Source organism: Micrasema longulum, unplaced genomic scaffold (assembly GCF_059751315.1).
Source record: "Micrasema longulum isolate JH-2025_06_02 unplaced genomic scaffold, ASM5975131v1 h1tg001385l, whole genome shotgun sequence".
Classification (NCBI taxonomy): Eukaryota; Metazoa; Arthropoda; class Insecta; order Trichoptera; family Brachycentridae; genus Micrasema; species Micrasema longulum.
In genome coordinates this window covers 85,462-110,585 of record NW_028278571.1, presented here as the reverse complement: position 1 = coordinate 110,585, position 25,124 = coordinate 85,462, and the positions used below count along the sequence as shown (strand labels likewise).

Below are 25,124 nucleotides of genomic sequence, written 5' to 3'. Positions count from 1 at the left end.
TTACTGATGATTAAGCAATGAGCTGTAAAGACTTTTAGGGAAAGTTTTGAATTTCCCGCGGATTTTTGCTTCGAGCGATATTAGTGACAACGCAATATACCGCAAAAACAAAATTTGACCAATAGGAATGTGTTATTATATACCTAAACGTCAAATATTTGCTACGACGCAGTAGTGTGTAGTGTTTATTAATGATGCCACGAATATTCGGCATCTATTCGGTATTCGGCCTATTCGGCCACTTTTTTGCTATTCGGTATTCGGCCGAATAGTGCGTACTATTCGGCCGAATACCGAATAGCAAATCATGTAAAAAAAGACACGTAATTTTACTCAAAAATTATGTATTTATTTCCAAATTACAACATTTTAGTACTTAAAATTAATCAGTGGTAAGTTGTGATGGATAAAAACGAGCTTTTCAGCATTTTCTGGTAGCAAACGATTGCGCTTTTCATCGTAAACGTTACCAGCCTCAGAAAATAACCTCTCACTATAAACGCTACTTCCAGGCGAAGAAAGATAAACTTTTGCAAATTTCGAATGGTTCGGGTATTGTTTTTCGTTTGCTGACCACCACTTGTAAGGATCGGCCTTCCGATCTAGGCGAACTGTTTTCAAATAAAAATCCAACTCGTTTGCCACAGCATTTTTCTCCACGTCCTCCTCATTATTATTAACATTATCTGTAGCGACTTCTTCAAAACAGTTCCAGAAACTGTTGTGTGTTTCAACAGTCCTATCATTTTCATTCGAGTTTCTTTTCTTACGCGCTGGAGAAGAATCGTCATCGGTACTACTTAGTTCATCACAACTTTTTTTTAGAGCTTCTAGAAGAATATTTTGTCTTGCTCTTTCTGCTTGAACCAATCCTAGAAAACTCGTTTTAAATCGAGGATCCAGAAAAGTAGCAACCAGATATTTATTTTTATCATCGAAGCTGAATCGCCTTTCTAGCTCGGCCTGCAGTGAAGATCTCATCGTGACTAAATTAGGTACTTTTTCAGCTGTCTCTGCTTTTCCCAGATATTTTAATAAAGTTACTGCATGTGGAATCACTTCAGAGATGCAAGAGATACCTGAGCTAGATATTTTTGTTATTTCTTCGAATGGTTTGAGGAGTTTGATACACTGTTCCAATAGTTCCCATTGAGCATGTGTCAGATTTATTAAAGTTTCATGATCTGTTATGTACAAGGAGACAGCTCGCTTTTGTTCTAATAATCGCTCCATTAAATAATAGGTAGAATTCCAGCGTGTGCTCACATCTTGTACTAGTTGGTGGTTTGGCAAGTTAAGTTCTTGTTGAATAGATTTAAGTTTCTGCTCTGCTAAGCCAGAATGATTAAAATGGGTAACAATTCGTCTCGCAGCAGCTATCATCTGTTGTACTTCTGGTTGAGATATTAGCGAATGATCTATAGCTCGTTGTAGTGAATGAATAAAGCACCTACCTGAATCATATCCTGCATCTCGCACACCTTTTATCATATTAGAGCCACTATCATGGACAAGTAAATGGAGCTTGGATTGAGGAATAATCCATCTTTCTGTAATAGCATTGAGTTCTTTTGCAATATTGATACCAGAATGTGAGCCAGGAAATGATTTCATAGCTAAAACGCCATGTTCCAGAATAAACTCTGGAGATATCCAGTGCGCAGTGAAGCTCAGAAAGCTCTCGTTATTGTGCTGGCATGTCCATATATCAGATGTCACTGATAATGCTGCTGCCTGTGAAATACTGGCTTCTATTTTAGCACAAATTCTGTTGTATATATCCGGAACAATTTTCTCGGTCATGTAAGTGCGACCAGGTACTTTATAATGGGGCAAAGCGTTTGCCATAAGTCTCTGAAATCCAACTCGTTCCACAAGTGACAATGGTTCGTTGTCCAAAGCAATCATTTCGCCAATCAAGTAATGATATTTTATTGATTTCGGATCATTAATGTCCCAGAGCAATTTCCTTTCTGATGTTTCCTTCAGGGTGAGCTGCCGTTCTTTTGATCTGGACGTTCCAGGTTCTGCTGGCATCTTTGCATCGGTAGAAGTAGAAGTACCGCCTATGTTGCTGCCACGTGTCGATGGAACATTAATTAAAGCAGCGTATTGGTCAGCATGTTTGGTTTTAAGATGGTTTTTTAAAGAGGTTGTAGCTGTAAATAAAAGAAAATTAAATTAATTATAATTAAATAAGTTATTTTATTTATTTCCCTTATCTATCTTATAGAAAATCAAATAAATATAGGTATATAAATAATTTCTCATAAAACTTTATTCCATAACATATATAAGTGAATAAAACTATTTCGAATTTATTCAAATTAACCTAACGTTTTCCTTTTTATAAGATTTATATAACAACAACGCTGTCTAAACTTTATTCACTTCAACAAAAACAATAAAACATAACATAAATTTAAATACGTTTTACTTACTTGCTTTCTTTCCTTCTCCGCCTCTTGAGATCTTGATGCTACATAACAAACACTGGGCCAGTTTATTATTTTCACTACAAATCTCATAATATTCCCATATGGGCGATTTTTTATTAACCGGTGTCATTTTATAAGCCTTTTGACGAAAAAACAATTGAAAATGAACTAAGGAACAAACTTCTTAGCAAAATAGTAATTAAGTTTCACTTAACGTATTATTTATAAACTAACAAAGCGCTCCGTGACGCAATTTACTCGCAATTGAAAAAAATACAAACAATGTTTGCTTGCACCCCGCCCCACGCGCCCACCGTCGTCGCCTGCCGCGCGAACGCAACGAGAAAAACAGGTTGTGACTTGTCTTATTCCAGCTAACGCGCCCCCACCAAGCATTCGGCGGCCGAATATTCGGCGCTTCGGCCGACAGCGTTGCCGAATATTCGGTATTCGGCCAATTCACTATTCGTGGCATCTCTAGTGTTTATAATCTCTGGCCGTAGCACAGCATTACTTTTTACGAATCCAGAGAGACAAAAGTCCAGAATTGAAATGTCTAAGTAAAAAATATTTTGTCTCTAGGTGAACGCCCTACACGAAAGGACGTGTTTGACATTTGGAGATCTGCTCCTCCAATGAACTGAGTACGTATTCGAGTTTTTTATGTCTAAAATAAATGTAAAAAAATATTCACATGATAATGAGACTAAAATTTAAAGTATATCTCTGAACGAATGTGATTTTTTTTACGGAAATGGTTACTGAAACAAAGACGAATAGATCACTTCACTTCTTCATATGATTCATGTCTGAATGAAGAAATAAACTTGGCTTCTTTGGTATCCAGTTCTAGCATAAATTTGAGTGACACCAGCGATACTTTACACACTACGATGGATCGACCTCCAAAAACTTTTAGGGAGAGTTCTACCAAATCAAAAAGAAGAAAAATAAAGCATTTAATCGAAAATTCGCACCAAATACCGATAAATATAAATTCAGTCTTCACGTTCTTCCTGCGCAAATTAGAATAATGTAGTGCATTTTGCATATTAACTATCATTTGGACATAAGAAAACGGCAGGTAAGGGATACACATGACAAAGAACTGTGAAGAAAAGAAAAGGTTTTATTTTTAAAAAATATTTGAAAGGTGTAGGACTCGTAATAGATAAACCTACCACTGGATATGGCAAAAGCAATAATGGCAAAACTGTTCGACGCTTTTTTCACGATCACCAGTCAATTCCCAAGATAATAGGATTAGACGAAACACTGATTTACAGAAAAAATATTATTCTTCCTTCTTTGGCTTCCGGATATGAAATTAACGATAAAAATTCGAAAAATATTGTAAAAAGACAAAGATGCTCTATAAATATCTTTACGACTGGTACAATATGCCAGCAACCTTACATAAAATTTTGACACAAGGAACGTTAATTGTGAAAAACTTTTAAATACCTATATGGCAGATATTGGGAGAAGCATCAGAGGCAAAAAACAAGCACATAAAGAGGGTCAGGCAGTACAATACCTGCAAGAAATCTAGAGTAAGAAAGAATTATGACTTGTTTCTCTACCTGATGGTGTCTTCAGATCCATATATATCATCATTACAAAAAAAACTACCACCATTCTCATAATTCTGATATGTTGATCTTACTGGAGCAATTTATTTCAGATAATAATATTTTTTTGAGCCATAAATGAGTTTCATTTATACATAATTATTTATATGAGTTATAATAAAATACATAATTATTTATATAAGTTATAATTGTCTGAACCTAAAATTACTTTTGTCCCTCTAGATTGCTCCAAAGTAATACTGTGCGTAGTACTGAACTTTTTATAGTAGATATCTGTAGTCTGTGGTTATATAGTTCTACATTGTCTCTGACCGTGCTTTTGTTTATTGTTAAGTCAAATCTGTCGATGTTTGGAAAAATTATCTGAAATAGAAATATACATATTTAAGATTGCAGTCCGCCGGCTATACGTTTTTTTAAATTTTCGCTTAGCATTCGGAAATAGAACACGTACTTGTACACGTCTGTTTAAGTTCGTGCGATTCTTTATTTAATTAAGCCGGGATTATTTTTACGGCAAAATAGTTCTTTGGTTTATTGTTGCATAGGTATGTTCCTATGTTGGTTTCGTTTTATCTGTAAGGTTTACTTTGAAGGAATAGCAACAAAGAATGGGTAAAATAGTTGCGGTATTGTGTTGTGTTCTGGATATGATCATATTAATTTTTGGTATTGTTTTTTCATTAGTCATTCTTGTTTTTATTTCGAATAATATATAACTATTATGAAAATTTCTCATTTTGTCCTCCATATTTTTTGAGTGTCAAGTTTTGGAAATATTATGTTTTCCGTTATACCTAGATATACTTTTTACCTTTTGGAATTGTTAAACGAAACAGAAGATTATTTTGAAGGCTTGTGTTGGGATTGAAATTGAAAGAAAAAAAAAAAAATATGTTTAAATATTTGTTTCTAGGACTGAAACATTTATACTTAACGCTTCAGTGAAAGATAAAAATAAGAAACAACAAAACCATCACAGATTACAGATACAGATAACTGTCAAGCAGTGCATATTGTATTTCTAATTTTAGAATTTCGACCACCTAACTAGAATTCTGATTCTAATAATAAATAATAAATAAGTACTTACATCTAGATACAATATGAAGAATATAATATTGCACAATAATATGGCAAAGTTTTCAAGCGCCGATATAAACGTGTTCCCGAGGACATATCTCCACTGGATTTCCCTTTTCGAAATTTCGTGTAAACACAAAGAAGTCTGGGGAGCCGGGTCCAGGCTGTAGGGGGGCTGGGAAATCAGAATCAGCGGGAACCCCCGCTTTGGCCAGGCAGGGCCGGCGCGTTGTGGCGACGCAACTTCCAGTCGTCTGCGTTGAATCCTGTGTTTCAGTCGTTTTAGTAGTTTGACGGAAAATTTTGCTTTCACAGGTGTACCGGGTGGTACAGACTCCCGATGGACCAGTCCTTTGATATTAATTGTTCGTGCCAGATTTTAAAACCAGTTGACTACATTAAATATCTGGGAACGAACGCGATGAGCATTGTCTTGATTTTGGATCTGCTCATCCTGCCTCTTTTGGGGCGAGGGGATGCTGACCTTGTGCCAATCAGACGGAGCATCTTCTTTAAAGGCCGCCTCGATCGTTTGAACAGTTTCCGCGGCAGTCTTGCTAAGTTTGACGCAAAACTTGATCGCCATCCTATGCTCTACCGAGCGCTGCATTTTGACTTTCGCGCAAGGTCCCGAAACAACTTCCCCAGAAACGCCCGTCCTCACACTGCGGATGGCCGGAGAAGACTGAGAGACCCAGCGTTCGTTAGCTGACTTCCCCCACTTTGTTTTATAAATTTAATTTTTAAGTGATGTTTATGACACTCTATTTATATATATTTAACAAATTGATGATTCGCATATTTATGCATTTGCATATCGCAGGTTCCAATTACAAATGATATGTTGCAGATAAATTGACAATGGCTTGCGTAGTTCCTTCTCGTTTTGCCAAACTGAAGATTGTAGAGGATGACTTTATGGCGGCTAAAGCTAAGAGCATGAAGCTCCAGGCGAGGAAGGAAGCCGAGATTGTCTCCAGCACTAAGGTAGAGATTCCCGATACCAAGAAGAAGAGTACCAAATCCCTAAAGGTGAAGGATTCTTTAATAGTAGTATTGGAATACAGTTATTTATTATACAGGGTGTTCTTTAAACCCTGTCATATCCGAAACCACGATGATCAGTATGGGTAAGAAGACATATTGGCACGCAAAAAGAATTTTTACAATGAATCAAATTTAAAAAAAAATATACATAATTTTTTTTTAAATAAAATATTTTAAAAAACAAATGGTTTCTTACTTCTGTAGAGGAGAAGCGAGGGGGGCGCGGCCGCGCCGTTAGCAGTATATCAGACTTCCCCCTCTCCCCTCCCCGTTTCTCCCCTGCAGAAATAAGCATCCATTTGTTTTTTTTTACACTAAAAAAAATATGTATATATTCATTCTAAAAATTTATTTTAATGTAGCAATATGTCTTCTTGCTCATACTGATCATCGTGGTTTCCGATGTGACAGGGTTTAAAGAACACCTGTACAGTTCTGTAGTAAGGGAGTAGGAATAGGATCTTTTCCCATTTTCTTATTATTTTTAAATTAGCGTAAAATTATGATGAGACGTTTCACGCCTAGTAAGACAATCGGCACCTATGACATTTTGGCGTCAAACTTGTACGCAATGTTTATTAGCGCGGTCGGCGGTTATAATGCGTGACATCAAAATGACGTGATGCCAACTGCTAGTCGTTTTGTATGTGCTCATTTTTAAACCCGAAAATTATAAATGAAAACTGGTTTTTAATACATTGATAGTTTAATATAAAGTTTATATTTGAAGCACTAACTTTGTGGTTATTCATTATAATAAAATTTAACATTGAAAGTTATTTATTATATCATTAGAATGGTAAAAATCCACTCTAAATATATATTTTATTTTTTATGTTATTCCCGACTTGTGAAAATACCCTATTGCCTGCCTATTGGAGATGGGCGTTTCGGTTACCTAAAAGGAGTTGCAGTAACAGTTACCATTTCACAAATTAAACTGTTTCATGAAACAGTTTTTAATAACTGTATACACAGCTTAGGCTGCTGAATAATGGCAACTGCCGAAACAATTCTAAAAAATAAATTAAATTGTTACTTTAAAGTAGTTTCACATACCCTAACAAATTTTTCGTTTTCATAGTAGATGATCACGGTTTTACCTACGCTGCTTTAAACTGCTAGAACAGCTTAATTTTTTTATGTAACTGTTTCGGAAGAATAACTGTTCAGTTTTTTACCATCTCTAATAGGAATAATATCTGGCAGCCTTCATACCTGCTATCTAAGCTTGGCTGTGGTAGAATGGAGAAGTGAAGAAATATATTATGTTTCGCGGTAGACGTAGAGTAGTGGGAGGAGCGATGTTTTTACTTAGAAGTATATTTGTACTCTCTGTGTCCGGGCGGATGAAGAATACAGTTCTGTGTGTGAGATAAAACCAGAATCCTGGATGAGTGTTTTTTTTACTCGATAGCTGTTCTCAGGTAAAAATTCTGACCAAGGTCTAGTGGAGGTAATATTGCTTCATTTTGTAGTGGTTGACATGTTTGCCTATCATTCTTGAGATCCTGAGTTCGATTCTTGACAGGATATGGATATGAAATATTAGTTTTCTGAACTAATTCTTCATTGTCCCTGGACTGACTCCTGAAGCGTAAGACCGATGACCTTACCTTTACGTAACAGACGATCAAACTACGCTGCATTTGACGAACCGATGCAGTAGCCTATGCACTATTAGGTGTGGAGAGGGGAATGATAATATCTTTAAATATTCAAATCTTTTACATTACCGAAATAATGTTCAGAGAGGATATTTTCCTGTTACTTTGACTGCTGGGTTTTACTATTTTACAAAATTACTTCATTTAAAAAAATGTTTTTATTAGTGTTTTTATCATGAAAAAATCTTATTGCAGAGCCACAGTAAAATGAGCCCGCCGCCCGCTCCTGAGGGGACGGGGGCGGGGCCTGGGGCGGGGGATGCCGGATGGCAAGTGAAGAAGAAGAGGAGAACTCCGGGGAATAACGCCCAGTGGGAAGAGTGGAAGGAGAGAGACAGCCTAATGCTGGATGGGAACTTCCAGGATGACATGCAACAGGTTAGCCGGTGATTATGTGAATCCTTTGTATTTTATTCTACTTATCGTGAATTGTCTATACGAACCAAATTTTTAATCATTTTGAAGTGAACACTTTGATAACAGAAGCCTATTTTAAATATGAAAAATAACACCTTAATTATAGCATTGAATTATAGCCATAACATTGAATGCAGAGTAAAGTTTCAACGTTACTTTTTGGTTGAATTCGATCATGACATCTGAGATGACATAATGAAAACGTGCATCGACGTGTCCGTAGGTGGAAATTTGCCATACCATCCTCGGTACGAATAGTAGAAGAGTTAAATATACTGTCTCGGTATGTACTGGTGAAGGTTTGTAATTGCGGCCCAGATGTAGATGGAAATATAAACCCTACGCATTATTAGCACGGCCAATGGGCTATTATCATGTTTTTTTTTTATTAGCTAATAAATTAATTTGAAAAATCACAAGACAATCGGTACTACTCTTATTAAAATCCGTTAAGAAATAAGGGAGATATAAAGGATTAAAGTCTAGTCATTTGAATATAAATAAAAACAGACAATTCATGACGTCACCAAGTTTGACGTCATCGTATGCGAAGATAGTTTTTACGTAAAAATTTATGATTCGAGTAGAGTAAGTGGAATGGGGTGACTTTGTTCAGTTTCGAACTTCAAACCTTCGTAAAAGAAAAATTAAAATTCTTATTTTTTAAATGAGAAAATATTATGTTGTGTGAGCGAGAAAATTATAAAAAGTTTGTGATCAAAGTCAACCCTTCGGAGTGGGGTCGCTTTGATACATCATGATTTTATGCGTTTGTTTTGAACATTTCATTTTATTTTTTACTTTATTTAGATAAAAAATATAAGTATACAACATTACTACTAAATACAATTTTATATTAATTTAATACATATATTTACATTAACGTTTCGCTTTACGTAAAAAAAAAACAATTCTTGAGTATAAAATGGGGAGTGACGTTTTACAATAATTTGTTTATTTTATTTTTAATCGGTTAATATTTTTAGTATAACATATAAATTAATAAAAAAAAACGGTGTTTTAAGTCAGTGCTACACAAAAAAGAATTATAAATATAACTTTTCACTTCTTTTTTAATTATATTATCCATCCTCCGATTGTAAATTACTTGCAAAAAAAAACACTCAGGTATCAGCAAATTATGATTAGGCGTGTAATAAGTAATAATAAGCGTTTAAGTCGAATCTCGTGAAATAATTAAAAATAATATACTTTAATTCCACATAAAACAAAAATTATTTTTCTAATTATTGTAAACCGAAAAATGGAATTTTTAAATATACCCAAAAATAATAATCGAAATATAAATCAAGATTAAAATATAAATCAAGAAAAATATTATGGTGATTAAAAAAATGTATTTAAGAAATATTTTAGATAATTGATAAAGATAACATAATATACCTTGCTTTTTGATGGAATAAAATTATCAGTTAATGAATGTATTATTGTGTATAGGAATTTGTTCATTGACTGACATTATTATCGAAACAGAATAAGAGGTTATTGTGTTCTTTTTATTTGGTGAAAACTTATCTTTCACAGCTTTGAAAACATTTATTTTACCGAATGAATTAGAATCCATTACTTTATTCCAGGAAAGCAATTATTGTATCTGTTTATCTGTTTCTTACAAAGACGTGAAACATACTTAGGAAATTAATATTGGCCATATTCAACAATGTTTGACAAAATTTCACAAGAAGTGCAATTGAGGTGTATGAGGTTTTTTTACAAGCATTTCGTAACAATTATCTGATTTACAAGATGAATAACTTCACCGTTATCATTCGAGAACGAAGCTTCACATTTATTTGCTCACCTTTAAAAGAAAATCTTTAAGACTCGTTCATTTGAGTCATAATATATTTTTATTTATATTCTGAAATCCCGTATGTTAAGGGAAAATCCCCAGTCCTCACATTTTGGTAAATAAAATTTTCTTTCTGTTCTGGAAAACTGGCTTAAATGATTTGAAGGATGTTTAACTTTATATTATTCATTGTATAGTGTTTCAAATAATATTTTGTAATGGTTGGAAGCAGCCCGAATTTTTGTAACAGCTTTTCTTAGTATTTGAGCAAAATATTTTTTTGTAGGCCCTGTTTCAAAACTTTTATTAATAAGTTCGAATCATGTCGCTCTAAAAAAAAAGATGTATATAAAATGATCAATTTCAGCTCATTTTAGAAAATTTCTTATTATTCGTTAAATAAAAATTAAAATATTAAAACAATCATAATAATGGACACTCAGTGATATAAGTACCAGTAATGTCGAGACAATGCAAATTACGAAATTACTTGTATCATTAAAAAAAGTCTATTACTAAATTTAAAAAAAATAAAATATATCTTGACGATTCCACTTCAAACTTCTTGAAATCTCACTTTAAATAAAGTTATATAACAATTTCATTTAAATCGTATTCCGTATTACCATTAAAAAAACAGTTAAAATTGACCGAAATTTATTAATGATCAGTAGTTATAGAGATAAATATAAACAATATATCCGCTGATCAAAGTCGCCTTACGATTTAAATGTCGCCCCATTTTACGGTCGCCATTTATTTCAAGGTTGGCTAGAGAAGGGGAAAAAATCATAGAGAGCAATACGCGTCGTTTCAATTTCTATTCGGATTACCAACATTTAAAACAAATGCACGATTCGTGGTGTACTGTTGGGTGGGTTTGGATGATCGAATTTATTACCAACCTAATAGAAACGCTTTTCAGAGATGTTGAAAATAGTAAACGAAATTTATGAATGAAATTATTGATTATTAGAGCTTTTATAAACACTAAAGGAGTCTTTGAGAAATCCTTTATATGTACAATGTGTTAAATCCGATATTCCTCCCGGGTGATAATACCCTATTCCCGTGTATAATTTTTTTAAAAATTAAAGTTAAGTTTTTTTTATGGCATCGGAGACCTTGAAGCCATATAAATGTTAATACAAACTCGAGTGTAAAATTATTACGTTTTAAACTATTAAAACAATTGAAAATATAATATAACTGGTTAGAAACCAATAAGAAGTATAAGAGTATCCTAAAATTCATAAAAAAAACATCAAAAAATATATTTTGAGTTTGTCCAAATGTTTGTAGACAAGGACTGGAAATGTCTAGACTTCCATATTTCCCTTCTCGAAAATTTTCTCTATCTCTGTTGTAATAATGTTAAAGGTGAAAGACCCTTTTTAAAGACTTGTTGTTTTTATTATCAAATCTGAAAAATAAACTTTTCTTTTTTGTTATGTAACTAAAAAAAAAATCCTTTCAATTAGTATAGAGATAGCCATTGGATTCTGTTACACATAAGATTTTTTTATAAGTACTGAAATAAAAATATACGCTTTGCTGGACAGTATTCAAATCCCCTCATGAAATGGCGCCTAGATACCTATCGGATCTCTGTATTATGGAAAATACATATCAAAGAAAATCTACTTTCAGGTAAGCATTTGATTCCGGAGAGGAAAAGTTGTCAAACTCCGGCGCTGCGCAAACACTAGGTTCGGAGATTTCGGTTTTTCTGTCGCCAGCTCCTCTGCGCGGAACCGATTGCCTTCGCACTTGCCAATCATCGACAGTCCCAGTCAATTCAGATCTCAGCTGAAATTTCACTTCCGCTCAAAGAAACTTTTCCTTCTTGGCTGCTAAATTTTTTAATCATCTTCCGGCAGCCATAAAGAACTCCGAAAGTGCCAATGTATTTAAGAAAAATGTTTGCAATTGGCTAATGCACATCGATGGGGACGAGGTTGTCAATCTTTTTAATGTTCGAGATTAGCGAAAATTGACCAATTTGCTTTCCTTTCAGAATTATATTTCTTGATATTTTTATGTTTTTTCGTTATTTATTTTTGTATTATTTCATTTAGTACTCACTATTATTTGGCATATTATTTATTACTTTAATTTTTTACTATAAAATAGAGTGAATTTTTAGAAACCAATCTCAATTATCATTTCAATTATGTTTTGTATTATTTTCTATTGATTTCAATGATACTATTATTTTGTATATTTGATTATATACGAGGCATATACAGAAAGTAAGAGTACCGTTTGGCTTTCGTGCCGTGAGTATTTTTTCCCAAAAGTTGGCAACACTGATTGGTAGTGGGAGGTCTCTTGAACACAACGAGCACCGGCGACCTTCGTTAGTACCAAAACTTGCCTCGTAGTATTTGTTTCTGTGAAAGGTGTCAATAAAAAATCCCGCCAAGTGTGAGGTGCACGCTGTCATAAGGTTCCTTTTCGCGGAAGGAAAAACTCCGACTTAAATTTTTGCACAGATCAAAACTGTTTTTGGCGAAGGTGCTATGAACCAAACAAACTTATTTTAGTGGTGTCGTGAGTTTAATGAAGGAAGAAGAAATATTCATGGCGAGCAAAGGAGTGGAAGACCTTCAATTTTGACCAATGAGTTGGTGCAAAAAGTCAACAAAGCTGTTCATGAAGACCGCCGATTGACAGTAGATGAAATATCTGAGATGTTTCCACAAATGTCCAGATCTCTGTCCTGTCATACGAAACAATTACAGAAACGCTGGAATATCGAAAATTGTGCTCAAGATGGGTCCCAAAACAATTGACAGAGCATCACTCGGGTCGCTAGCGCTCGCGAGTTCCTTGAGCGATTTGAATTGGAAGGTGAGTATTTTCTGAGCTCCTTTGTGACTGGTGATGAAACATGGGTGGCTCATTACACCTCTGAGACAAAAAGACGGTCATCTAAGTGGTGGCACACTAGTTCCTCACCTGCCAAAAAATTCAAAACCCTAATTTTGGCCAAAAAAATCATGGGATCCATGTTTTGGGACTGAAAAGGGATAATTTTGAATGATTTTTTGCCTCAGGAGGAGACGATTACTGCAGCACGATACCGAGAGTCCCTACAAAAGCTCAATAGAGCAATTCAAAACAAATGAAGGGGAATGTTGACAAACTAATGTGTACTCCCCTGACTTGGCGCCTTCAGATTTTCATCTTTTCACCTTCCTGAAGACTCACATGGGTGGAAAAAAAAATCTAACCGATGAGGAGGTGAAACAAGAGGTCTCGAAGTGGACGAAGGAGAAGGCGGGATAGTTCTATGAGGAGGGCATCAAAAAGCTTGTGTTATGACTTACAACCTGCACGGAATGGGAAGGCGACTACGTGGAAAAATAAGTAATATACAGGATGTTCTTTAAACCCTGTCACATCCGAAACCACGATGATCAATATGAGCAAGAAGACATATTGGCACATTAAAATATTTTTTTAGAACAAATGAAATTTAAAAAAAAAAACATCAAAAAAAGCAAATGGTTGCTTACTTCTGCAGGGGTGAAACGAGGAGGGGGAAGGGGGGAGTCTGACACTGCGCTGCGCTCCCCTCACTTATCCCCTGCAGAAGTAAGCAACCATTTGTTTTTTTAAATATTTTATTTAAAAAAAAAAAATTGATTTAAATATTTTTTTAAATATGCTATTATGTCTTCTTGCCTATACTGATCATCGTAGTTTCGGATGTGACAGGGTTTAAAGAACACCCTGTATCTTGTGTGTAACTTAATTTATATTTAAATGTGTATATCTGATTATTTTTTTGCATTATCTTTTATGGAATTTTATTATTTTTTCTTTGTTTTTCTCGATTATTATTCTATTGCATCACATGCTATTATAATTTAATTAATTTAAGTATGTATTTTTTATTATGAATTATTATGGCTTAACACAGGCACAGTCTTTAAAAGCCATCGCCTAAAAGTTCATGAATATGTAAACGAGGGTAATTTTTGAATGAATAAATAAATACCATGCAGTCTTAGCTTAGCTATAGTGTATTAGGTGTTAACATAAGTTGTGTCTGTTTTTTACAAATTTAAAAATGAGCACCTAAAGTAAATTTAAAATTTAAAGGTTATACGTCATTTGAAAGAAAATTTTCTGCCATACAAAATATTGTTTTTTTTTACGTTAACATATATTATTTAAAACATTTAAGTTTGTAAGTGAAAATTCTTGATGGAAGTTCATTGTAATTTATTATATAAATAAAAGACGAGTGATACTTGAATCTTTACTTTACTTTACCCATTGTAATATATTTTTACTAATGACCTTTTACCCTTTGTTTTTCAGAAATCATAATTGACAAAAATCACACTCACGAAGGATGGGACACTAAAAATAAAATACTTAAACTCATTAAAATAGCATTATATCAACTCATTAGTTAACCCGAAATTTTTTTGATAATGATCCTTAAGTTAAAAATGACTTTATTTCATTTACTTTCATATGATTTTGAATTTTCTATCCTTACCTCTTTTTTTTATAAATACATTGAACTCCTTAATAAAGATACCAGTCTCGAAGATGTCGCGAAAGCGATGAAACCGGTCACTGGATATTCCAAATTTGTGGATTAAAGTATCACTCGTCTTTTATTTATATAATAAATACATTATTTAGCCTTCAAAATGAAATTTTAATTAAATCAAAGTAGGCATTTTCGACACCTCCCTCTGTTCGCATTCAGTCGAGGGAATAAAGGAGTAAACCAACACTGAGAATACATTATTGATTCATTTGTTGTTCTTTTCATTTTGATAAACACAGACCCAACTTATGTTAACACCCAATGAAAGGCGCTTTGAAGTGATTTTTCACAAAAATGTCGCTATATAAATCAAGCAAATATTATTATTATTTATACCTAATGCGTACATAATATGTTTCAGGCCTTATTACTATCAAAAATGGAGTTTGAGGCACAGAAGAAAGTTTTAAAACTAAACAAGGATCCCCCGGCAGACGGGGAGAGGGCACCGCCCGCTGCCACCAAGAAACAGAAGAAGGCGCGACCGCAGCCCCCGCAGCCCCCGCAGCCTCCGCCCTGCCCACCCCAAGAAGTCATCGGTCAGTATCCTTCCTAAAATAGCATTACTACTTTCCTGATTCTGCTCCTATGATCGCATCGGCAATATGAACGATCGGTAGAACCTGCAGACTAGATTTAGATGCCGTTTGTCGTCACCCCTTCGTATGACATGTTAAAAAAGTGTTTTATATTTATTTATTTTTGATAGCACCCTCTGTTGTCGTATTATTATTTTTTACACACGATTTTGATAATAAAAAAAAAGTGCTACGCCACTTTTTAATCACAAGAGTTAGTCTCTTTTGAAAAAGCACATCAAATTTAAATATTACGAGTATCATCGATTGTAAAAATGTATTTCAATCTACAGGGTGCGGCAGCTAACTTTGCTGATTTGTATTTGGCGCCAAGCCTTGAGGGGTGGTCGTAGAAGGGCGGGGTTGGTCTCAGTCGAAAGGGGAGGTCCTAAAGTTTTGTTTGTCACCTCGGCAGTAACGCGTTTTTCGTCGAAGCGTTCTTTAAGAACAGCCGATCCGCCACTGAACGTGCCTTCTGAACTCAGTTTTTTTTTAAATTTGTGGAAATTTTGTGAGCCAGTTGTATTTGAAAATAAATTTAGTATCTGTTTGTAAAGAATGGTCTGTTTGTTGGGCGCTGTAGTGAGTGCAGTGGATGTGTACAGCCCCCCAGGGCCCCCGGGGTGCTGCGGGGGGGCGGAACCCTCCCCGGAACTGCGCGAGGAGAGAGTGCCCCCTTCCAATGAGGAAATACAGGTTACTATAACAAACTCTCCACTTTATGTAGAATAACTAAACAATAGCAACCAAAATTATACTCCAAAACCTATAATGTACGAGGGTTGTGTAAAAAATAAGGTTCTCAAATATTTTTCAGTTTTAAGGCATTTTTTATTTGAACTAAAAAATACATCATTGGAAAGCTTAATTTCTTAACTATTTTGCAACATAATCACCAGATTTTTCAACGCATTTTTGTGGACCCTCGTATATATATGTCTTGTGTGTCTGCCTCGCAATTCTTTAATATATATTTTTTTATTTTCTTTTATTCAGGAAACTTATAGTACAATTACATAGATTTATAGTATACACTGTTAGACTTTAATGGACCAGTGAAGTTTCCATATAATAGTCATTATATTTAAGTTTATCAATTAACTATTTTTATTTTTTCAAGTACAAAAAAGAAGGAAAAAAACAAATTAAAGTAGTTTAAAAATTAAAATCAAAGTAAAAAAGTTATTTGAACAGTTTGTAGTTAGTATTTACATAAATGGAAATAATATAAAAGTGATCTGGTGGTTTGTGGATTACGCAGTGTCCCCTAGATTGTGGTATGTCTAAATGGGCCACTTTTGAAGTTTATTAATGCCTGTAGAATGTATGCTGACATTATAATGCCGAGTATCATTTGCTCGTTGAAATATGAGAATAACACTGTAGCATCACAGTTAATGCACTGAGTGTTCTTTTCGATATTTCAACAAATTGATTTCAAAGAATACTGAAGTTTGTGGTATATCTCTGTTCTTCTAAGAAAGATAAAAAAATGTGGTTAAACTGCATTTATAACTCAAAACAACCAAATTTAGGCTTACGACAGTGTACTTCTGGGAGTGCGATTTGCTTACCACACCCGAGGTTCCGGGTTTGATTTCTGGCAAGATTAATTTGGAATATTTATTTCGGTTGATGTGGTTTTGACTGCAATATTTCTCAGCTGCGGACTCCGGGGGGCTGGCACCTAAAGCGTAATTCCTATACTACACAGATCAGAAAAGTGAATAAGAAGTTGGTCAAATACTAGAACTCTCGAGTGAGAAATCGTGTAGCTAATTTTCCGAATTTTTATTCTCTCAAATAATATTCAAACCGGTGTGGACCTACCGACTACAATTGTGGGGCACAACGAGTCACTCCAGTATTGAAGTATTACAACGTTTTCGAAATATGGTAGTGCGAGCCATAGCGAATGTCTTCTAGTTTGCTAGGAAGACCGGAGTACAAAAGTATTTACAAGTGCCTCTAGTGCCTCTAGTGTGCCAGCAAAGTCTCGATAACCACATGGATAATTTGGCCGGCAGCTTTACATTAAAAAAAATAATTTTTTTACATTTTTTTTTTTTTGCACCACAACAGGCCAGGAGGCCTAATTACAGTGGCGAATCACATCACAGAGCACCCAGGCTTGAGAAAAATCACATTTGAATTTTTGTGTTCTCACCGGGAATCGAACTCGGAACCTTCCGTGCGTGAGTCAAGCGTCTTGACCACTACACCACGGAGGCCGCCGGTGTTTGTGAGCACTAGATGTGAGTGGAGATGTTAGGCGTCTCAATCGCACCAGTGTTCTGGATTTTCCAATAGGTAGTCACCTTATCACTCCCCTCTCTTACTAAATAAATCATTTATAAACCCCACTTACGGTCTAAGATCGATTGTAGATTGGCAGAAAGAAAAAAATATTCTTTGCGAGTTGATTTCTTTGGACTGAAGATTCCGAGACGGAAACTATCGTATCGAAGAGGGTTGTAATAATTTGTACGCAAACCCTGTATCGTCTTTCCGCACAGGGGTCCCAGCTGCGCGCCGCCCTGGACGAGTCCCGGGCCGAGACGGGGGCGCTGCGGGCCGAGCTGGACACCCTGAGGGCCGAGCTGCTCAAGGTCAAGACCAGAAACAAGAAACTCTGCAACATCATCGGCCAGGGAGAGAGTGAGGACAACCAATAAACTATGTAGTGTTCAGATGAAATTCCACCATATGGGGTGTGTTAAAACAAAGATGGCATTCTCCACTTTTGGAGCAATATGCAATGTTTTCCTTAGTACTTTTCCCCGACTGCGGGGATAATTTATTATTTAATTTAATGATTGTTGCCAAAAGTACTCTGTGTGTGTATTTTATTGCGATTAATCGATTATTAATGACTTATTTTAAATGTTTGGTTTTTGTTCCGCAATGTAAAGGAGACTGGGAGAAGAGTTGTAGTTGCAGAACTAAATACGTCGAGTCAAAAATGTTCGAGAGACTGCCCTCCATTTATGGTCCGAAACCTTCTCAGTAGTCAAGAGTATTTTTTAAATAAATATAAAACAACTTTGTACTAAACTCCCATTGTCTATGAACTGTTACGTATCAGGCTGAATTCGCCTTGTCCTATAAATTGACTTTTCTAAGAAGGCGGTGATAAGTCAGTGTTAGAGTTGTTTTTTAATTCTTTAAAGTGATATTTTAATTTTTCTCCGTGCAGGCGGGTGAAGAATACAATTCTGTCTGAAATAGAAGCAGAACCCCGGAGGAATGTTTTCGACTCGATGGCTGCTACCGGGTGAAAATCTTAAACAAGGAAATCGAGCGGAGATAAGTCCTCCATTTTTGAGGTTCCGGGTTTGATTCCTGACAGGGTAGACATAATTTGTTGTTTCATGACGGGCACCCGAACAGAGGACTGAGCGTCTTACCAAAGGAGCGCCCTATGCACTACTGACGTTAGATTAATGAATAATGCCAGAAACAGCAAGGTGTGGGGAGATTTTAACACGTTTTCCTACCGTGTTTCCAAACCTGGGTTCGATTTCCGACAAGGTTAAACATAACAAATGTAATGATGAGAATTTTTAACTATGGTCATTGATTTAAAATGATACATATATGTAATGAGGTTTGGTGTTCTGTCGCTGCAGTGAAGGATAAAGCCCAAGTTCTCGTGGAGACGGAAAACTTGCGCGAGGTGCAGGCGGAACTGAATGCTGAAGTGGCCGCCCTCAACGCCACACTCCAACAGGAACGGTCCCGCTGCTCCTGTGGGAACCGCCAGGACAAGGTACGCTACTTTATTTTATTGTTTCACCGTGTACTTTCTAAATTCATTTGTGTGGTTCTTACGATTTCTCCATATATTTTTGCACGCACGTTTCAATAATATAGACTTATTTCCATATAGATAGAGTTATGTAATAAATATATCTTTTTAATGAGGAATAAACTAAAAAACAGCACTGATGCAAAAAAATAATGTTTATTGAAAGGTGGAGAAAATATTTTAATACGTATATCGTTGGAATCTTAGAACAACGACGGATGTGCGAAAAATGGGACAATGACTTTTCTTCTATATTTGATATTGAAAACGTTTTACGAAGTAATTTTTTTTCAGGTTTGAAAATTAAATATAAATATAACTTACCCAAGTATCAAATGGTATACTGTTGTGCTTATCAATTTGTGACATGAAGTGCCAAAAAAAATTCAAACTCACGTAAAGTTGAAGAAAATCACATGCCTTGTTGTTCTACGATCTCGACGATATAGGCATATATATGTGTTTTTTACAGTATGCTGTTTTTTTTTCACAGTCTAATACAATATTTACAGTTGATGGAATGCAATTACAGTACAATTTTTTGATTTTAAATAGACATTTAAATATCACACTTGAGCTATTTCGTTTTTTCAAAATTATTATTTTTCTCTATCAATAGCAAATTCATAATGAAGAATAATAGAATCAGGATGAAAATAGATGTAATTCCCAACATGTGTGTTGAGTTTGTGATTCACCGCACACTCGCTAGTTTACCGCGCACCCCCATATATGTGCGTGTGTAGGTATGTGCATGTGTTTGTATGCGCTTCTTGATGTGTCTCACTGTAGATTTGTTTCAGCGTTTGGCTACGAAGATTAAAAAAGTCACCTTCCATCCCAAGACGGCTTCCTAAAATCCTCCGTACTGTACACAACATGTACATAATATATGTGGATCTGTGTGATGTGATATTAGCGTATACCGTTACTTTGTCCCGTAACTTTACTTTATTTCTGTAAGATTTTAATATTCCCTCCATTGTTGTGTGTAGTTATTTATTTACTGTTGCACTTCTAAACTGTTGAACTGTTCTATGCAAATATCGTCGGTATACTGGTAAAACCTCGGGAGTAATAGTTCACTAGAGAAGCCCTTTAGCTCTATTCTATTGAACAACAAACATGTAATGGATGGTTTCGATTTGCACTTGCAATTCTCGACCCGAGTACCTACGGCCCCTTGTATCGCTGTAATCTGTAGCTAACTTCGTGGTTAATAATCATAGAATGGTTTTTCTCCGTATGGGCGACTCTATTAGCCAGAGGCGTGTTGTTACTTTAAGGATAAAACTATAGAATAATAATATACCAAAAAGGGCCTAGAATCAAGTTTGCACACATCGTACTGTACTGTGTCAAAAAACCTGCCAAATGCCCCCCCTGCCTAACATCCTGCCTGCGCGTGTGCGCATGAGTGAAGTGGCTGCGTAATGTTGCTGGACCGCGAGCGATATATTATCATAACACAAATATATGATAATTTTGTGTTATGTTTTGTTTTACGACAAAAAATATTTTACTGACTTGACTATAAAAAAAAGTTGGTACTTTTATTAGGCAAATTAATGTAAAAAAAAAAGTTAAATAATCATTTAGTAATTAATACTGTTTAATATTATACTAAGGCTTATTAATTGAAAGCCGGATAAAAAATTCAACTACCCTGGCAATACTAACAAAATGTCCACCTTGTTTAATGAACAATCTTTTATACTATTATTTGTGAATTCGCTACTTGCACATGAAATGTGATCCCACCCTATTGCCTTTTGATCCCAGCAGTATTTTGACCCTTAAAATGACACAGTACGGCATAGTTGAATTTAAATCGGCAATTTGGTACTAAGCGTAACTAATGGCCAAAATGTAAAACTACTCGTGTATGAGTAGTTTAGTCGGCTTCAATTAGATGCGCGTATGCTTCTGGACCATTATAATTATATGGATAAAAGCCTCTAAATGCATTATTGCCTGTACTGAGAAAAATCAATTTGAATGTTTGACTCGACAAAAGTCTTTTCCGGGCCTCTTTTTTCATGTTTTGGACAGGATATGTGTCTGTGAAACCATCTTAGTTTCTTAAAATGTTTCGTAGATCAGATTTCGAAATTTAAAAATTTGGTGAATGGAATTATTGGTTTTCAACAGAAAACCTTGTCATTTAGATGGTTTTATCAGCACGCCGACGATATATTACTTGAGATTTATATATCATTAGAAAATACGTATTATGTAATATATTTTTAACCCCTTCGGTTTTGTGCTTATTTGAATTAAATTTAAAACAGCTCATTGAACAAGTTTTTTTCCTCTCTAAAATATGAAATTGTTTAGAGGATTTTTAATTTGAAATTACTTTTCCATTGATCTTTTAAACATAAAAATACTTAAGCTTGTTTATTTTATTGGCATTATGATTTTCTAATATTTTCCCGTTCACAAAACAACTCGATAAGAAATGCAATATTTACAATTATAATTTTTTAAAATTTAGAACTCTCCAACTGAAATATTTTTATGTCCATATTAATGATTATGAAAAACAACTCGATAGGGTTATTAAACATTCGGACGCACTGTTTATATCTTAACGTAGTTGTATTTACTCTGTATTAATTTTTTATCATTTAATTAAACAACTTACACGACAGCGGCCAGTGCATAAAATGGTAGTCAAATATTTAATATCTTATTTGAGTTTGCAGATTTGGGAAAGTTTATGAATTTTGTAAGAAGCTTAAAATAATAATTTTAGTATATTTTGAGAGTTTCGCTTTGTTTAAGTCTAACTTACCCAATGTTACTTTTTCTACTGAAGAAATGAGAAGTGTGAATATGAGTTATGTGCATTTATAATGTTTTGTAGTTTTATATTCTCGTAAACATACAAATTCACCCTTGTAATGAATAATGCATGTTTATACATTTTTTTGGTTTGTTTTTGTAATCTAGGAAAGTTGCCAAACCACGCTTTGAATTATTTCACCATAGTTTGATGTTATCAAATATATTTGTGGATGCCTAATTTTGTTTATGTTGCATTACTATTTTTGCTCTTGTAGTATATTTTTATACGGCACCCCTCACATTTATATTATTACATTTAATGTTTCTCCATTTGTCCAGCATACGGCCGTCATAAGCAAAAAGGCAGTAATTTTCAAGTCATACTTTGAGATATGACACTTTTTACTTTTTATCAACTTTGTGTTAATAAAATAAACCTCTAATTAATTATAAGTAAAAACACAGTATGTCAATTGTTTCTAAAGCATAAATACAGCACGGAATTTTTGCTTATCATTTCTAGATATTGTGTTATTGCTTAAAAAACTTTAAAAAACATTACATTGTTTTTGTAATGAAATATTTTTTCACTTCTCATTGCCATATATCAAATGGTTTGGAATTTTTTACAGAACGTAGTGATTTTTGACAAAAATCTGCCTTTCTGCTTATAACGGCCAATATAGCTATTGTCATCATCTATTTGCTTTTCTCTACCCACATTTCTTGGTGGAACTTCATTTTAATTGTAATTAAAAAAACTGATTTCATCAGTGGCTGGGTTTTGTCGTGACTCACATTGTCAGACCGGCGGGAGGCTAAACAAACTCTTATATTAAATACAAGTGAAAGCGGCAAAGAATAATACCGTAAGGTAATAAACTCAAATGATATTTAGATCGGGTTGTGGTCACAGGACCACAGGGCTAGTGTCTCGGACTTACGGACCAAAGGTCTGTGGTTCGAATCCCACTCTACCCCAACTCGATTCCCATTTTCTAATAGTGAGTTATTTACAACTCGTTGAAAATGGCCCTCAAAATTAAATATTTGGGTAAATCATAAGAACGAAAATATTTATTTTTTCTAAAAAAAAAAAAGATATAAAATTGATTTTATGCTTTCAACCTATGTGAAATTTTATTTGGTTTCCCGCAGTCTGAAGATATCGGTCACTGTTGAGAATTATAAATAAAAGTGGAAAACACTGAATTTAGTATTTTTTGGTATTATATTCAGTAAAACCCCTAAATTACGTTTTTTAAGGGACTGACAAAAAAAAAGTAAATGCAAGGAAAATGTAAATGGAGTGTAGTGAAAAAAATTAATTTAGCAAATGATTTTTTATTCAAAAAATTATGCAGCAATGTTTGAACCATTTTTTTATTGCATCTTTTAAAATATATAAATGTCTGTAAAACACAACAAAAATAAATAAAAAATAACTCACCAACAAGTATAATGATGGAGACTAACTTCAGACTCTTGCGCTGTCAGTTTTCAGTGAGGATTGCAATTTTTTGTGATTAATAAGTTGGTACAATGATTAGAGACTAACTTCAGACTCTATAGTTGTCCTAAACACGAAAATGCCACCATAAATGTTCGCTATGCACATTAAACTGTCTTTAAAATTACAAATTTCTATAAAAAAGTTGGTATAATGATAGAAACGAACTTCAGACGCTCGGGCTGTCAGTTTTCAGTGCGGTTTGCTAATTTCTCCCAACATTAATTGCAGGAAAAAAATGTAAAACTGGGTTTTTAATGTTCTAAAACATTAGAAATTCAATTGGATGGGAGGTAATTTTGGGGTTTCACTGTATAATGTTTACTATTATCATAATGTGAGTTAGGCCATACTAGTGCTTGGTCCTTTACTTTGGAGATTTAGTGCTAAATTAATATTCTTAACTGTTTTGCAGAAGAAACGACCTCCCGCCATTGATAAGGAGAATTGAGAGTCCGAGACATGTATTATATAAGAATAAGAGATAAGCCCATTGTATACCACAACATATTCATTGTGAGAGCTTCCTGTAATGTATCGCTTTACAAACATCCTTACTCGAACACCGACTTACTTGCGATCACCCGACTAAGTTTTCCCTCGTGCATTTGTGACGCATTCCATTTTATGCCGTATTTATAGAATGTAGAATAGATTCATTCAGTGAGAAAATAACAGTATTTCGTAATTGCCGTTACAGGCAATTCACACCTTCCAACGTTGTCATATAATTTAGTGAACCGTGTGAATCCTCAACTGAAAAGGATATAATAATTTATCCAGTGCAATTATAGATACATACCAGTTAATGGGCGGCAGGAAAACATCCAACGGGGACATTATAGTTTCTAAATATTATTGTATTGACTAACGATGGATACATTTACATGAACCTGTGTGTGTATGTGTTTTGCAGAACAAGCAATAAAAATAATACTCGAGTACAACATTTTTGTTAAAATCTTCTTGAAATTATTATTACCCACATTCTGTTAAAAAATTCTTCTTTTAGGTTTTGATAATAACTGCGCAAAATTCAATTGTAAACCATGTGTATGTTGGGATAACTTTGTAACTTGGTCAAAAATTTATTACAAACTAAATAGTATGATTTGTCTTAGTGATGAGTGTTGTTATCCTTTCGGCTTATGAAACATTGTGTCTTATGTATGTAAGAGGTTTGATTAAAAAATACACAGAATTTGTTAGTTTAATTTTTAAAACTTTATTTTTTAGTATTAATATTGTGTCCTTCAAAGTAATCACCATCGGATATAATACACTTATGTCCTCGAAACATTTCTGGAATTTTACTTTTTGGTATGGCCTTCAGTTCCGTCAGCGATACGGTGTTTATCTCCTTTATGGTCGCGAAACGTCATCCCTTCATGATCCTGTTTATCTTTGGGAACAAGAAAAAATTGCAGGGGGCCAAGACCGGCGAATACGGTGGCTGGCGCATCAGCGCAGTCTGGTTTTTCGTCAAAAAGTTGCAAACAAGTCGCAAGGTGCAAGCATGAATTTGGCAGTCCCTCGAGCCAAAAAAAAAATATTTGCGATAATCGATCTGTATGAGGCACCAGCTTCCTCTGTCACCTCTCTAATAGTGATTGGGCGATGGGCAAGCAAGCTATGTTTGATTTTGTGGATGATGTCAACAGTAATCGATGCTCTCGAAGACCGTCTTAGAAACATTTATATCAATTGTGAATGGCTGTTTTCTTCATGGCAGGCTCTCCGCAGCGGATTCTACATAATCCTCTGCGCCGTCATTTTGCTCTTGAATAATCTCGAATTTGTTTGTCAAA

General features: G+C 34.6%; 1 protein-coding gene across 4 annotated transcripts; it reads left to right on the top strand.

The window, feature by feature from the left end:
- The first annotated feature begins 4,345 nt into the window (after positions 1–4,345).
- Positions 4,346–24,263, top strand: LOC148275564 (G kinase-anchoring protein 1-like). 4 transcript variants are annotated; one of them, XM_088235526.1, is made up of 8 exons: positions 4,346–4,578; positions 5,964–6,145; positions 8,023–8,205; positions 14,992–15,169; positions 15,792–15,904; positions 17,725–17,866; positions 18,838–18,977; positions 23,732–24,263. In XM_088235526.1, exons 2-8 carry the CDS (start codon positions 5,975–5,977, stop codon positions 23,765–23,767), a joined length of 963 nt encoding a protein of 320 aa, XP_088091652.1. In that variant the 5' UTR covers positions 4,346–4,578; positions 5,964–5,974; the 3' UTR covers positions 23,768–24,263. The 4 variants fall into 4 exon arrangements, with proteins under 4 accessions (XP_088091652.1, XP_088091650.1, XP_088091651.1 ...); XM_088235524.1 differs by lacking the exon at positions 23,732–24,263 and adding an exon at positions 19,820–20,672; XM_088235525.1 differs by lacking the exon at positions 23,732–24,263 and adding an exon at positions 19,820–20,598 and having other exon boundaries at positions 4,352–4,699.
- The last annotated feature ends 861 nt before the right edge of the window (positions 24,264–25,124 follow it).